General features: G+C 32.0%; 3 protein-coding genes across 5 annotated transcripts; 2 read left to right on the top strand and 1 right to left on the bottom strand.

The window, feature by feature from the left end:
- Window positions 1-260: 260 nt before the first annotated feature.
- LOC107918209 (protein yippee-like At5g53940) lies at window positions 261-7,199 on the top strand. Of its 2 annotated transcripts, XM_016847748.2 has the most exons (5): window positions 261-488; window positions 6,207-6,250; window positions 6,528-6,636; window positions 6,775-6,830; window positions 6,916-7,199. In XM_016847748.2, the coding sequence occupies exons 1-5, from the start codon at window positions 393-395 to the stop codon at window positions 6,998-7,000; spliced, it is 390 nt and encodes a 129-aa protein (XP_016703237.1). In that variant the 5' UTR covers window positions 261-392; the 3' UTR covers window positions 7,001-7,199. The 2 variants fall into 2 exon arrangements, with proteins under 2 accessions (XP_016703237.1, XP_016703238.1); XM_016847749.2 differs by lacking the exon at window positions 6,207-6,250 and having other exon boundaries at window positions 337-488.
- LOC107918207 (ribosomal protein L11 methyltransferase) lies at window positions 7,069-10,829 on the bottom strand. Its single transcript, XM_041092306.1, has 7 exons — window positions 10,547-10,829; window positions 10,348-10,431; window positions 10,055-10,195; window positions 9,291-9,356; window positions 8,768-8,935; window positions 8,113-8,436; window positions 7,069-7,343 (listed from the first exon to the last, which is right to left on the bottom strand). The coding sequence occupies exons 1-7, from the start codon at window positions 10,799-10,801 to the stop codon at window positions 7,236-7,238; spliced, it is 1,146 nt and encodes a 381-aa protein (XP_040948240.1). The 5' UTR covers window positions 10,802-10,829; the 3' UTR covers window positions 7,069-7,235.
- Window positions 10,830-11,896: 1,067 nt separating this feature from the next.
- LOC107916886 (PRA1 family protein H) lies at window positions 11,897-13,685 on the top strand. 2 transcript variants are annotated; one of them, XM_016846257.2, is made up of 4 exons: window positions 11,898-12,376; window positions 12,585-12,721; window positions 13,024-13,095; window positions 13,176-13,685. In XM_016846257.2, the coding sequence occupies exons 1-4, from the start codon at window positions 11,940-11,942 to the stop codon at window positions 13,244-13,246; spliced, it is 717 nt and encodes a 238-aa protein (XP_016701746.1). In that variant the 5' UTR covers window positions 11,898-11,939; the 3' UTR covers window positions 13,247-13,685. The 2 variants fall into 2 exon arrangements, with proteins under 2 accessions (XP_016701747.1, XP_016701746.1); XM_016846258.2 differs by lacking the exon at window positions 13,024-13,095 and having other exon boundaries at window positions 11,897-12,376.
- The last annotated feature ends 557 nt before the right edge of the window (window positions 13,686-14,242 follow it).

The raw sequence follows: 14,242 nt of genomic DNA on the forward strand, positions 1-14,242 counted from the left end.
ACAATTACCAAATTAAAAGAATAATTTGAACCGAAAAAAAATTAGACTCCAATGTAAACATAATTACGGAGTTCAAACACCAAAAAATGATTTAGGGCTTTTTGTATTAGCATCAAAGAACAAACCCAATGAATGGATTTTGGCCTCCATGGGTCAAAGAACATTGGAATATTTTGGATATAATAGCCCAATTCAACTTAATCAAAGCTGAAACTTGGCGACTAAAATGGTTCATGGGCTTCACCGCAAATCTTTATCACCACCAAAAATTCCTCCAATCGTGAAAATATACCCACCCACCAACCTAAACACAAATTTCCTTTCTCGTTCTAAACCGTGAGAATTTTGCAACAGCAATTGAAAAGAGCAGAAAGGAATAAAAAGAAAAGGGAATGGGGAAGGTGTTTGTGGTGGAGCTAGATGGAAGGTCTTATAGATGCGGGTTTTGTAAAACTCACTTGGCTCTCCCTGATGATCTTGTTTCCAGGGTACACTCTTTTTCCCTCTCTTTTCTTTTGTGTTCATGGGTTTTTTCATGTTTTTTTTAGCCATTTGTGTTGCAATTATCATCAAATACTTCTGTTTTTCATACTAAAATATGGTTCTTTTAGCTGCTAGATGACACTAGAAACATGATACATAGTTGTATTTTAGGTGCTAATGATGGATTTTAATGGTAATTTGGGGAATGACATAGCTGATGTCAAATGTAAGGAATGATGGAAATGTTTGAACCTCAAAGTTTAGGATTTTGAAAGAGAAATTTCTGCAGAAATTTATGATTGCTTTCACTTATCAAGTAAGATTTAACTTAGTAGTTTTATGATCAAATTCTGTTGATTCATTAAGGGGCTAAATAGGAACCTCAAATGATTGAAAATCAATAAGAAGTGTTAAACCAAAAACATCTTGCTGATCTCTTAAGATGGGGAAATTTCTTTGTTTGATGTAATTATTTATGCCTGTTCTAGAAGTCTTAGGTTCGATTTGGTTTCTGAAAATATATTTTGTTTTTATTTTTTCATTTTCATTTTTATTTTTTAAAAATTGGAAAGCACGTTTGGTAAATAGAAAGTTTTATTTTCAATAATAAAAATATGAAAACATGTTTGGCATTTATTTTCTTATAATAGAAACATCAAAAATAAAATAAAAAATTGTTACATTTATATGGACTCAAACCAAGATACGAAACTTATTAAGTAAATTTAGAGTTAAAAAACCATTTTTTCAACTGTTCCAATTTTACAAAATATTTTAGTGAAAATAATGAAAATAACTTTTTATTGTTTTCTAATTTTCGTATATTTTCATTTTTATTTTTCAAAGCACATTTTAAAAAACATATTTTTGCATTTCGTGTTTTCTTCATCAAATTAATTCTTATAATTGATATCTTGAGCTAGGTTGAATGCAGACATCTTGGAATTAAAGTTTTACATCAAATATTAAAGAGATAAATCTCAAAATTATACATGAACTTTGGTCAAATGTGCAATGTTATACATGAACTATGATTTTGTGCAAATGTATAAATGAAATTTTCACAAATCACTAGAACAATTATCGATATAACACCATTTACGTTTTCATATTGCATACACAAATAATTATTTATTTAATATGAAAAGAAAGTGATGTATTGATTTCCTTAAATGTGTATAGTTGAATCACAATCAGACTTTCATGTATACATTTGAACCAAAATAAAAATTTCTTATGTATGATTGCACCAAATCAAAGTTCATATATCAAATTGCACATTGGAGCAAATCTCATGTGTAGTTTTGAGATTTATCCCAATATTAAATTGATTTAAGTCTGATGAATTCATTCATGATTAATGGGTTCACAATTTTCGTGGATATTATAAATACAATAGAATGTGATAGGGGGATTGCTTGCTTTCTAGTTCTAGTGTTACTTTGTTGCAATTGCTACTCAAAAATTGATTTCCCTATCTTTGACTTACACTGGTATAAAGTCTGAATAAGACTATCTGATTTGAATTGAGGTGGTTGGTCAATATTAAGTATGGCATTTTAAACATGGAAGTGGTTGCAGTTTCATATGCACATGTTGATAATTCTATAATTATGGTTAGATGGTCTAGTATTTCCAAAGTTAACAATCAATGTGCTTATTGAATTGTAGTTGTAAAATGTAGAAAATTATATGAGTTTTCTTTGTATTGCTTCTTATAGGGGTGAGCAAAACTCGATTTGACTAAAAAAAATCGAAATTATTTTTGGATTTCGAGTTATACAAATCAAGTTATTCGAGTTAACTTGAATTTTTTTTTGAATTTTGAGTTTGAATCGAGTTTAATTTTTGAATTCGAATAACTCAAATAATTTGAACAAACCGAATACCAAACTATAATATTTTATATTTTTATCCCAAACCCTCAAACCTTTTTACTTTCTCCCCAATACTTTTACTCCCTCCCACTTTCCCCAAAAACTTTTACTCCCTTCTCATCCCTCCATCTACCCCAAACCCATTTTCTCCCCATTTTTTTAAAAATATTTTCCCCCATTTACTTTCCCCGAAAAATTTTACTCCCCCAACCCTCAAAATTATTTATTTTCCCCCCTAAACTTTTACTTTTCATCCTTTACCCCAAACTAAAAAATTATTCAAAAAAATCCCTAAACTTAAATAGTAATAAATTTATTTATATGTACTATTTATATTATTGAATTGTTTAATCATATTAAATCTTTATAAATTTTTGTTAAAATTGAATTATTGATGATGCTATAAAATATTCGTGTTAAAATTTTATGTTGGTATCAATTTCACATTTTATCTATAAGATAACTTTTATTAAAAAAATCAATTTTTTATATTTGATATATTTTTTAATTTCAAAATACATAGTGACAAAAATCAAAAGATAATTAAAGCAACTAAGCAAGCAAAGAAGTTAATCTATATATAAAAAATTAATAAATAAATTATGAACAAATGAGAGTTAATAACAAATTTGATTACGATAGCTGAAAATAGTTATAAGGATCCAAAGTCATTTTTTTAAAAATTTAATTCGAACAAATATATTCAATTCGATTTGAATTCCATCTCACTCGACTTGATTCGAGAAAATTTCAAATCGAGTTAGGATGATAAAATAGGATTCGTCAACTCGAAAATTTTTCATTCCATTCGATCGAATGCTCATCCCTAGCTTCTTATGCTATCGCCTATTTAAATCAAGTAACTATGATCATTTGTCCAAAGTGTTAAGGAGGTAAATTCATGATGACAAAATTAAATGGTGGCTTCTTTATTTATTTTGTATGTTGGCTAAGCATTCTTTGGTTTAGTTGTTGAGCTCTCTTTTCTCCTTTTGTTTTTATGAATAATTAATGTAAATTATAAAAGAAGATATAATTTGCTATTGAACTAATTAGAGTTCTAAATTGTTAAAAATTTGTTATTGTAAATTACATAAAAGGTTAAATAATATTCTCAAGATCTATCTGATTATTAGTCTCTAAGATTAAGCGATAGGTACCAATAACTATCACGTCCTCTTTGAGATGGTTCCTATATAGATGAATTTCTCACTTTCTTTCAGTGCCCTGCTTGCAAGGAATCCTTACGTTAAATTAGTAATATGAGTAGTGACACCAAAATCAATCCACCAAGTATTTAATAATCTTCTCAAGAGTCATTTGATTATTAGTCTCTAAGATTAAGCGTTAGGTTCCAATAGCTATTACTTCCGCTTTGAGATGGTTCCTCATGTAGATGACCTCACTTTCTTTCGATTTCTTGGTTGTAAGGAATCCTTACATTGGATTAGTAATGTGAGTAGTAGCTCCAGAATCAATCCACCAAGTATTAGAAAGATCTTTAACAAAATTTGGTTCGTAACATTTAAAAGAAAGATTAGTACTTTTCTTTTCAAACCAAGTCATGCCCTTATTGCAATCATTCTCTACATGTCCTTTCTTGCCACATAAATAACACTTGACATAAACTTTGCATCATGACACTAGCTACATGTTTTTAGTTCCCTTGCCTTCATTGGTTTTTTTCCTCTAGTAAATTTGTAATTCTTCTGCATAGCTCCACAAGTTATAGGAAGAGTTAAATGTTGTCCATCCTGTCTCTTTCTCACTTCATCCTAAATGCACTTACTACTCTGCTCCTTTAAGTTCCAGTAGTCATTGGTGGTGTTATAGTGAATCTTGAATGGAGCAACCTGAGGAAGCGAGTTAAGGATGAACTAAACCAAAAATGATTCATCCACGTTCATCCCTAAAGCTTTAAGTTTTTGCAACTTTTTCATTTATGTCCAGTATATGTTATTGAGTTCTTTCCTAACCACCATATTTTATAGTGATTAATTTAGCCATCAAAGTGTCAGCAAGAGACTTATCGGTATGTTTAGAAGCAAGGAAGAGTAAGTCTTGATATTCGTGACAAAGCTCATTCTCATAAACATAAGACTGGGTTTGTTCGACCCTGTTCAAGCTTTTGAATATTCCACCTTCTCTTCAATTGTAACTTCCAGAGATTTCTTACTTAATAAAGCATGTCAATATCCAGTATACCTAGTGAAAATTGAACCCTTTCATACCCTTCCGAGAAATTTCATTCTTCAAAAATAGTTCATGCCAGAGAATGTAAGGCAGTAGGAAGGAATTGCACCGAAATAGAATAATGCTCATATAAGTATCAATTTATTAAAATTCATAAATGATTAACTATTGATACCACTTATGTTTTCCCTTGGGTAAAACTTTAGTATATCTAGTGTTCACTCATTATATGTATTATTAATTTAAAAAGAACGAGCACTATATGTGCAAGGATTAGATAAAGGGAAGAAAAACATAAAAAATTGAAGGACCATTGATTAAGGGATTTTAAGCTTCAACTATGGTTGCTTCTTCAAACGACATGTTTCTAAATCTCTAATTTTATTTTTTAAGATGTGTTGAATTCAATCATCTTTAATTCTTACATTTTCCAGTTAGCTATTGTGTTATGCATTGACTATGCCTCATGTCCTCTCTTGTGTTAAGTCTTTGATTTACCTTTTCAAATTACAATGCTTTCTGTGAATCTATTGTTTGTAGGCATTGTTGTCTTGCAGTGTTAGAAATCTTAAAGCCTTTCATGTTGAAAATCTTTGTTGTGCTTCGAGAAACCAGATAGTATCCAGGTTATAGTAGGTTAATTTTGTAGGACGCCCCAAAAGTCTACTACTGAAATGAACTTAGGATTCCAATATATATCTATGTATATTTTACATAGAGTTAGTATTTGGTACACTGCTAGTGGAATATTTTAATTCCACAAGGAGGGTTCAAATATGGCCACATAACCTTTTTTTTTTTTTTCTAATTCTTGAATTTTTATTTTTTACTATATCTTAAATAGGACATGTATCGCCCTTAGAACCTTATATTTTTAAAGACTCCAATGGCAATGTACCAAATAATTGTCCTATTATATGATGCTTTTTTTAGTTAGTAACAAAATTAGTTCACGGATTCGTTCAAAGTTAATCTGTATTTCCTAATTGGAAGTAGTTTTAACTATTTTATGCATATACCTTGGGAATCAAGTTCCACGTTGTTTTCCAGGTCAATTTTCTTTTGGCAATCCTATGATAGAAGCAACAAACTTTAGAAATTGGACAATACATGAATTATTGAGATTGTTCCCCTTTCCATTATATGTCGAGATGGTATGTACCTTTCCCTTCGACCCCATGAGTAGAAGAACTACTGAGACAGTTAGGTAATCCCCTTATTTATGGAGATGTTTTCCACCTTTTCCACTGACTTCATTCAAGACGACATAGTCAATCCAGAAAACTAAAGAAAGTACGAATGCTGCTTTTTGAACTCCATGAGATTACATGTATGAAACTGTCTTTGGTATCAAGATTAAATGCCTGTGCTAAACATGTTTGTAGATGTACTGCCAACTATAACGTTTCATTACAAGTCTGTTTTAATCTATGTTTTTATGTGTAATTTTAGATGGTAAATTGGCTCATTGTTTCTTGCTTATGCACACTGTTTCTCTTAGAGTTTATGTGGATTCTTAGTACCTCTCAGCTATATGCCTCGGTTCTGAATTTTTTCTTTTTTCTTTTATTTAAATTCTTGTATAAACAATTCATAATTTTCAACTCCATGCAATCACTACTTACTTCTTTGTCATTTTCATTATTTGTTCAGTCTTTTCATTGTCGACGGGGGAAAGCCTACCTTTTCAATAACGTGTAAGATTTCTTCAATGATTGATTGAATGAAGAGAATCATTTTTGTTTCTTAAAAAATATTTTACTGGTTTTATTTGAACGACTAAAGCTGCCGGCTAATTCTTCTAGCTGTTATAATTTGTGTGATACTGAAATCTTCGTATTATGTCATCATGATCTTTACAAAAGCAATGAATCGCCATGAATCTTCAAAATTTTGTAACAAGTTCCTGAAAAAATTCATATTCGGGCTGATGGATGCTTTGAGTTGCTTATTGTATAAGAGTTAATGCTTCAGGGTGAACATAACAGTTGGAGACCTAGAAGAGAGGATGATGATTTCTGGGATACATACCGTGGCTGATATATTTTGCTGCTGTTGCGGACAAATTGTCGGCTGGAAATATGTAATTACTGTCCCTCTTGCATGCGCGCGCGCACACGCACACACACACACACACACACACACACACTCACCTTTATTCAGCAAAGTCGAGTTCTGAAGATTGTGAACCTTTGCTAAATTTTCCATCTTTGTCGGGCAGGAGGCAGCATACGAGAAGAGTCAAAAGTACAAAGAAGGAAAGTTTGTTCTTGAGAGGTAAAACTTTTACCTTTGCCTTTTTCAAATTTAGTTCTTGACAATGGAAAACATCATATATGTTCTTGCTCTTTACACGGCACAGGGGAAGGATTGTTGATGAAATCGACTTTTCATCAGAAGTGTACATTGATACCCGTCCTAGTATGAGTGACAGCGAAGATGCTTAGAATGTTGTAACTTGTGACCATTGTATCTGAAGCAAAGATCCAATAAGAGCAGCAGTAAATTTTGTAGATTACATAAGAAATAATGTAATAAATTGCCATGGAAGATTAGGTACTGTAACTTGATTCCGGTGAAAAAAATGTACTGCACTTAATGATATAAGTTACATATTCTCAAAAAATCGAAAACCAATTTAAACCATCTCTAGTTCTATGTGACTGAATGGTAAAATGTTCTTCAGTTGCCACTCAGTTTCTTTGTACCACTTAAACAAGCCCAATCATCAATCTCTGATACGGATATGTTGTCTAGCAATGGAGAATATCGATCTATAATGCAAGGAACCTGCATTAAACAAATAAAATGAGGTTCAAGAAACTATGGATGAAATAAGATTCTGGTCTTCAGAGCTTGCAGAAACAAATGAAAAGGTAAATTATGGTGATCTCATGATGTGGTCTAATTTTGACTAGATTTAATCCAATTAGTTCATATACTCTTCTTTAAGAAAAGAAAATAGTCTCTAAAATGTTTGATAAACCCAATATCTAATCCAATTGGTTTATATAGGGTAAAAGTATCATGAAGATCTTTGTATTAAAAGTCAAATTATATTTTGCTCTTTCTACTAAAAAATAGACAAATTAGTCCTTCCCGTGCATTAAATAAAAAAATAAATTGGTCATTCTATTAAAATGTTTTTATTTCTATTGTTAAAAACTAATCATTATATGTTAGAACAAGTTACACATGTACGTGCAATTGTCTGGTTATTCTATCAACCACACTGATTTTTTACAATAAAATGAAATTTTTAACAGAAATGACCAATTTGCTCTTTGATCTAATGCACATAGACTAATTTACTCATTTTTTGAACAAAAGGATAAAACGCAATCTAATTTCTAGTACAAAGACCTTCATAATACTTTTACTGTTCATATAGCCATCTTTAAGAGAGTCTCTAGTTCATATGTACGAATGTATGCATATATATATATATATATATAGGCAACAATTCAGATCAAATATCTAGTTTCCTATCACACTAAAACAATCACTTAAGCTGGTAGAAGTGTCATGGGGCTAGAACGCACGGACCGGACAGAAGTACCTGCTCAGATAGAATACCCGAAAGGCCAATTGCTGCACCGGGCCTAGCATGAGAGACAATATCATCTGCCAGTTCTAACAAAGGATTTAGAAGTATATTTGCAACGATCACGTCGTATGTTTCATGTTCGGATTCGGCCACTGCCTCAAATGAAGTCTGTTTTTGAATATCTTTATGTTCATCAGCGGAGGGGGAGGAAGTGTTGCTAGAAACCAGGCGTAATTGAAAATTTTCAGGACCTATGTCATTCAGAGCAGCATTGTGACGTGCAGATGTTATTGCTAGGGGATCTATATCGATTCCAACAGAGAAAGAAGCACCAAACTGCAGGTCGTTATTGAGAAATTAGTATGTATGTGTTAGCCGGCACCTATGTTATTCAGACTCGGGTTAGTGTTGGATACAGACATATATCCAACATGGGTATCTTCAATCTTTTTGAGTTTTTCCCTGTCTTTGGAGGACCCTTGGAGGGTCATATCCCATACCATATCAGGATATGTCTCAAAAACGAGTTCGACATGAATATGGCAATACAACCCTCCAATACATGAAAACACTTGAAAAAAATTGGACATACTTGGATCTAGTATTCACACCCGAGTCCGAGTAACATAGCTTAAGAATCCAAGCATATAATTAAGAATTAAATTACCTTAAGTGCCGCAATTGCCAAAATGCCAGAACCTGTGCCATAATCCAAGAAACGTTCTCCTCCTATGATCAATCTTTGTAGCAGCAATAAACACAATCTAGTGGTTGGATGCTCCCCAGTGCCAAATGCCAATCCAGGATTCAGAATAATATTTGTTGCTTTAACATCCTAATGCAGTGAAAGCAAACACCTCTTACATGTTCAAATCACCAATAATACTCAAAAATATATAAAAAAATAAAATAGAATTCTTCTATGTACATACTACAGCACAATGCCGACTAGTTTATAGAAGATGGCAAAGAAGAGAGTCGCATATTATGTTATCAGGACTCGAGGATGAGTGTCGGAGTATGTTCTTAACACGGACATGCTTAAATTTTTTTCTCTGAATCTGTGTCATAGGGTTGGACAGAGTACTTTAGAAAAAAAAATGAAGAGTCTGGATAACATAGATTTCGTATATATAATAAACAAAGATTGCAACAAAACCTTAAGAGAAGTTAATTGGAGATAACCATACTGGGGGAGTCTTCCACACAGGAACAATCCAAAGTCCTTCAGTCACTTCAACTGGATCAAATGATTCCTATCTCAAACAGAAAACAAGGGTTCAAATTATATTATCAATGAAATTATATATTAACTGTTGAGCTATAAACCAATTATAAAATAAGATCCAACAATGAATCCTCCCAAAAGTGGTTATTGAATACATTACAATTTCCAAACAAAGGTAAGTCACTTGTACATAAATCAATTGCCTGTTTCCTGCCTTTTTTTCTCCATATTAGTATTAATCATAAGTCATTAATTATAAAACTTAATTAAAACTTTTCTCCATAATTAAAACTTAATTAATAATAAAACTTTTCTCAATTACATAGGTGCTTTGAAGCTAAATTATACCATAACAAAACCCAAGGTTTAGCTGAGATTTGAATATCAATGGTAAAAGTATCATGGAGGCTCCTATACTGGAAGTCAGATTGCATTTTAACCCCTTGATTCAAAAAATGGGCAAATTAGTCCCTATACTTTAGATTAAAGCGCAAACCGGTCCTTTTTATTAAAAGTTTCATCCATTTCTTCTATTAAAAACTGGTGTAGTTGACAGAATATCCAGACAATTTCACATAATGTGTCATCTATACCTCCTGCAGACAGTTTCACATAATGTGTCTCATATAACTAAAGGACCAGTTTGCTCTTTGAAATGCAATGTGGCTCCTAGTTCATAAGAGAAATTGCAGCATAACATATAGAGAACGAGAAAAGTGAACTAACCTGAGTTTTCTTTATCCAATCATAATGTTCACCTGTTTTAACTTCGTAACTAGGTATCATTTTTAAGCCTGCAGAATCAGCAGCCAGTGAGATGCAGACATCCACATCTTCAGATTCTGGAAATATGGACTCAATGCATATCTGCATAAGAAATACAAATATCATTCAAAACCTATACTTAAGAAGCCATTTCACAAGCTATGCTCACCCATTTCTTCTCGCACAAAAACCTTAAAAACAATCCCAAAACATCAACAACAAAAAGAAAGGGTTAACCTCATTAGAAGTGTCACAATTATCATCTTCATCCACAGTAGTTGAAGATGCACAGTAGTTGAAGATGCACCAAAGCAAATAAGAGCTTCAGAAAACACATCCTAAACAACCCCAACAAAAGAAAAAAAAAAAGGGGAGGGGGCGGGGGTTAAATTTACATTTCCTTTCAATCCATAAGACAAAACCCAAAATTTGAATCATTTAATTAAAGCTTACAGCAATGTCTTTGGGACATCGAATACGAACAGAGAGATAAGGAGATAATAAGGTAGAAGTGGAAGGGTGAGAGAGTGAGGTGTAACAATGAGACAAAGGAAGAGAAAACTTTGCGGGAATCAATGGTTGGGTTTTGGGATTGATGTTATTGAAGAGGGTAGTGAGAGATGGGTGAATGAAACGGCTTGAGAGAGTGCAGAAACCATAGCTGGAAGTTAAGATGGTAAGGTGTTTGAAGAAATGTCTCAGTGCCATTTTTTTTTCCCAATGGAGCAGATATGAACGTTTGGTTGGAATTCATGGCGGTAAATGGCCCCTATAAAAAAGGGAAAAATAAAATAAAATTTTGGTCAAATTATGGTTTTAGTTCCTCTATTGTATGTAATTTAAGATTTAATCTTTTTATTTTAATTTAGATTAATTTGATCCTTCTATGTTATTAAAAAGTTCAAATTGATAACTATTGTTGTTCACTTGATATGAATTTCTTATTGTTATTCAATTGATAATCTAGTCACTAAATTCACCTATTAGTCGAATGCTTAAAATTATTTTTTCTTTAAAAAATTCTCATCACACTTTAATAAAAAAAATAGGAGATGTTATCTATTCGGATTTATTGATAACATTATAAAAAACACCAAATTATTGATTCGATTTTAACTCAGTTGGTAATTTTATTTATTGTAACATTTAGGAGGACATGTGTTCGATCGCAGAATTTAGGACTAAAGTGTAAATTTATTACTATATTATAGATGAATATTGAAATTTGACCTTATATTTTATTTTAATTGGTTTTTGCCATTATACTTTGTGAATATGTGTAAATTTACCATTAAACTGTTATGTGATTGAATTTTGTCATTAAACTTTCCATTTTACATAATTTTGCCACTAATTTTGATTTATTTAATTAAATTTTATCACTCAATATTGATTTTGGTGATGAAACAAATCCATGAAAAACACTTGAATTTTAAAAAAAATAAAAAATAAAAAAGTTTTTTATAAAATAATTTTAGTTTTTATATTTTTATATTACTTAATTTATTATTTTAGCTATTAAAATAAAATATTTAAAATATTTTTAAATTTAATTTTGTCTTCAAATTATTTTAAATTGAAATTGAATAGAAATTTAAAAAATAAAAAAAAATTAATATATAGTAAAAGTGTAGTCCTAAATTTAGATGTCAATTAATGCAAAATATAGTGTTAAATTTTAATTTTCACTTTGCATATTCTATAAAAATAGAGAAGATAGATATTAAATTTTAAATTTTAAATTAATAAAGGGACTAAAACCAGAATTAAACCTAAAAATTCCTGAACTTAAGAATCAAGGAGGAAAAGGAAGAAAAGGAAAATCTCAAAAAAGAATTAAAGAAAAATGGTGTTTTCCTCTAATCCATTATCTCTCAGCGTCCCAGACCCTACCTTCGAATCGTGGCTCCGAGACTCCGGCTACCTAGACGTCATCGACAACCAACAGACCGCCGCTGCTGCCGCTCCCACCACCGGTACTTCCACGATTAGCGACCCAACAATAACCATCCCAATCAGCAGCTTCCTTTTCCGATATTTGGTCTCTTTTTTCTCTCATTTATGGACGCTACTCTCTCTACTCACGTTCAACCCATTCGCCAAGCTCACCACCAACGATTTCTCCGGTGAAACTCCGTCGTGGACTAAAGGGTTCTTCGCGGATTTCTTGTCCTATTCGTTTCCAGCTTCGGCTTCTCAAGCGAGGCTCAGGGTTCAAGAGAATGTTAAGCGTTATGCTCGGAATTATGCTTCACTTTTTATCCTCTTCTTCGCTTGTTCTCTGTAAGCAAAAAACACTCTTCTTTCTTTTCAGTAATCTTTGGTATTTTGTTGTTAGTTTTGAGGATTGTTTTGGTTCTTTCCAAGGATGACGTAAATTGGGTTTCTTGTTTGTTTCCTGAGAAACTTGTGGGAAAAGAGAAAAAGAAACTTAATGTAGGTTATAAACCCAGCTTGGTTAATCACTTGGTTTTCTGTTATTGTTTCATAGGTATCAGCTGCCACTTGCACTTGTTGGGTTGATATCAAGTTTGGCACTTTGGGATTCATTCAGGTTCTTCAGTGATAAATGGGGTTTGAATCGATTCCCTGTCACTGAAATGATCTTGGTTCGCTTTGCGCAATGCGGTGAGTTCTTGAATTTCAGCACTTTATAATCTTCATTAGAGGAATATTTCAGTGAAGTCTTAAGAAGAATTGTCAAATATTGCTAGTAGAAATTACATGTGAAGCTGACTTGATTACACTTGATCCCTCGATGCCTCTTTTATTTTGTATCTGCGAAAGATGACCCTTGCTTCAAGCAAACTTCAAAATATTAAAATTTCCTGGGATTCTTAGGCAAAAGATTTATGGTTTGTATGAACATATACAGATAGAAGCTATTTTCTTTTGGTTTTGTAATACCAACTTTATTTCATCTTTTGCAGTTACTGCAATTATTTTGTTGTGGTTGAATGTTCAAATGGCTTTGTGTTGTACCCTTGTTGTCAGTTATATAGGTAAATATTGCATTTTCTTTTGAAACTTCTGTTGATGTTTGCATAATTTGTTTGAACATATAATTATATTTTTCATATAGTTATGCTTTTGCATGCCGCATTCCGGAAGCTGACTCCAGTAAAGCAACCTTCTCAAGGTAGACGGAAATAGGAGATCACACTGAACCAAACACAAATATGGCCAGCTTCGGTTTGCAGTTTTGTTTTGCAGCAAGAGATCAACAACTTTTCTTCAGTGAGCTAAAAAAACGACCTCTTTATAGTATAATGGCTTATTATCCGGTGGATGACTTTTTTTGTAGTTGGTCTTGCTCGGTACATGTAAAATGACAAAAAGAAATTGCATTATTGCAATGAACATTTGATAGATCTTGTTTAGCTTTCTATCAATCATAGGCTGTTGAGTTTTCTAACCTGTAATCGAGTTTTGCTGGTATTAACTTTGTATATTCCCTCATGCACCCTCTTCCTGCTTAAAAGTTGACTAATTCATTCAGAGCTCGCAGTTAAATGGTGCTTGGCATTCATTTCTGTAAACCTTGCTACACGAAGAACTGAAATAGAATTTGAAAAGGTGAATACCAATTCCTAATTTTTGTTTTGCCTGCAATCTTAGGGTAGCAAATCTATTGGTCACAAATTTATAACCAAATCTTTATGGATGGTCGTTATCCAGAGTGGTAATTTAGAAAGTTTTGTGTAGTGATTTGTTATATTTGTTGATTAAAAGCACTCTTCATTTAAGCTTGAGAAGTTAGGCTCAACCCAGTTTGTGCTGCCATGCTGCTATGTGTAAAACTTGCCATAATTGAATGTTGGTCATGGCTGAAAATCACTGATATTATGTTACTCAGATTTAACACTGAATAACATAGCTATGATATTCTTAAATTGATGTTACCTGGAATTGAATAGAGATTGCATTGGTGTGTTTTTCTTGCTTGATTTGAATAACATATCTGTGTTTGGCATAATGTTTACTAGATTATGTGATGCAGGTGAAAGAAAAAAAAATATTAAAAAAATTTATTAATCTTTAAAATTGAAATTGTCAATGCCTCCTGGAGTATTTGTTGACACTTCTTTTAAGGTTGAAGGTTCAAGCTTGGTATTGTGTTTAGTTTCTTTTAAGGATTTGATATAGAAG

This window comes from Gossypium hirsutum, chromosome D05 (genome assembly GCF_007990345.1).
Source record: "Gossypium hirsutum isolate 1008001.06 chromosome D05, Gossypium_hirsutum_v2.1, whole genome shotgun sequence".
Lineage (NCBI taxonomy): Eukaryota > Viridiplantae > Streptophyta > Magnoliopsida > Malvales > Malvaceae > Gossypium > Gossypium hirsutum.

Coding starts and splice junctions, on each gene's coding strand:
- LOC107918209 (XM_016847748.2), top strand. CDS start 393: ATGGGGAAGGTGTTTGTGGTGGAGCTAGATGGAAGGTCTTATAGATGC. Junction 6,637..6,774: donor AAATTGTCGGCTGGAAATAT/GTAATTACTGTC, acceptor TTTGTCGGGCAG/GAGGCAGCATACGAGAAGAG. Junction 6,831..6,915: donor GGAAAGTTTGTTCTTGAGAG/GTAAAACTTTTA, acceptor TACACGGCACAG/GGGAAGGATTGTTGATGAAA.
- LOC107918207 (XM_041092306.1), bottom strand. CDS start 10,801: ATGGCACTGAGACATTTCTTCAAACACCTTACCATCTTAACTTCCAGC. Junction 10,432..10,546: donor GATGTCCCAAAGACATTGCT/GTAAGCTTTAAT, acceptor GGGGTTGTTTAG/GATGTGTTTTCTGAAGCTCT. Junction 8,936..9,290: donor CTGTGTGGAAGACTCCCCCA/GTATGGTTATCT, acceptor TCACTGCATTAG/GATGTTAAAGCAACAAATAT.
- LOC107916886 (XM_016846257.2), top strand. CDS start 11,940: ATGGTGTTTTCCTCTAATCCATTATCTCTCAGCGTCCCAGACCCTACC. Junction 12,722..13,023: donor GGTTCGCTTTGCGCAATGCG/GTGAGTTCTTGA, acceptor CATCTTTTGCAG/TTACTGCAATTATTTTGTTG. Junction 13,096..13,175: donor CCTTGTTGTCAGTTATATAG/GTAAATATTGCA, acceptor TTTTTCATATAG/TTATGCTTTTGCATGCCGCA.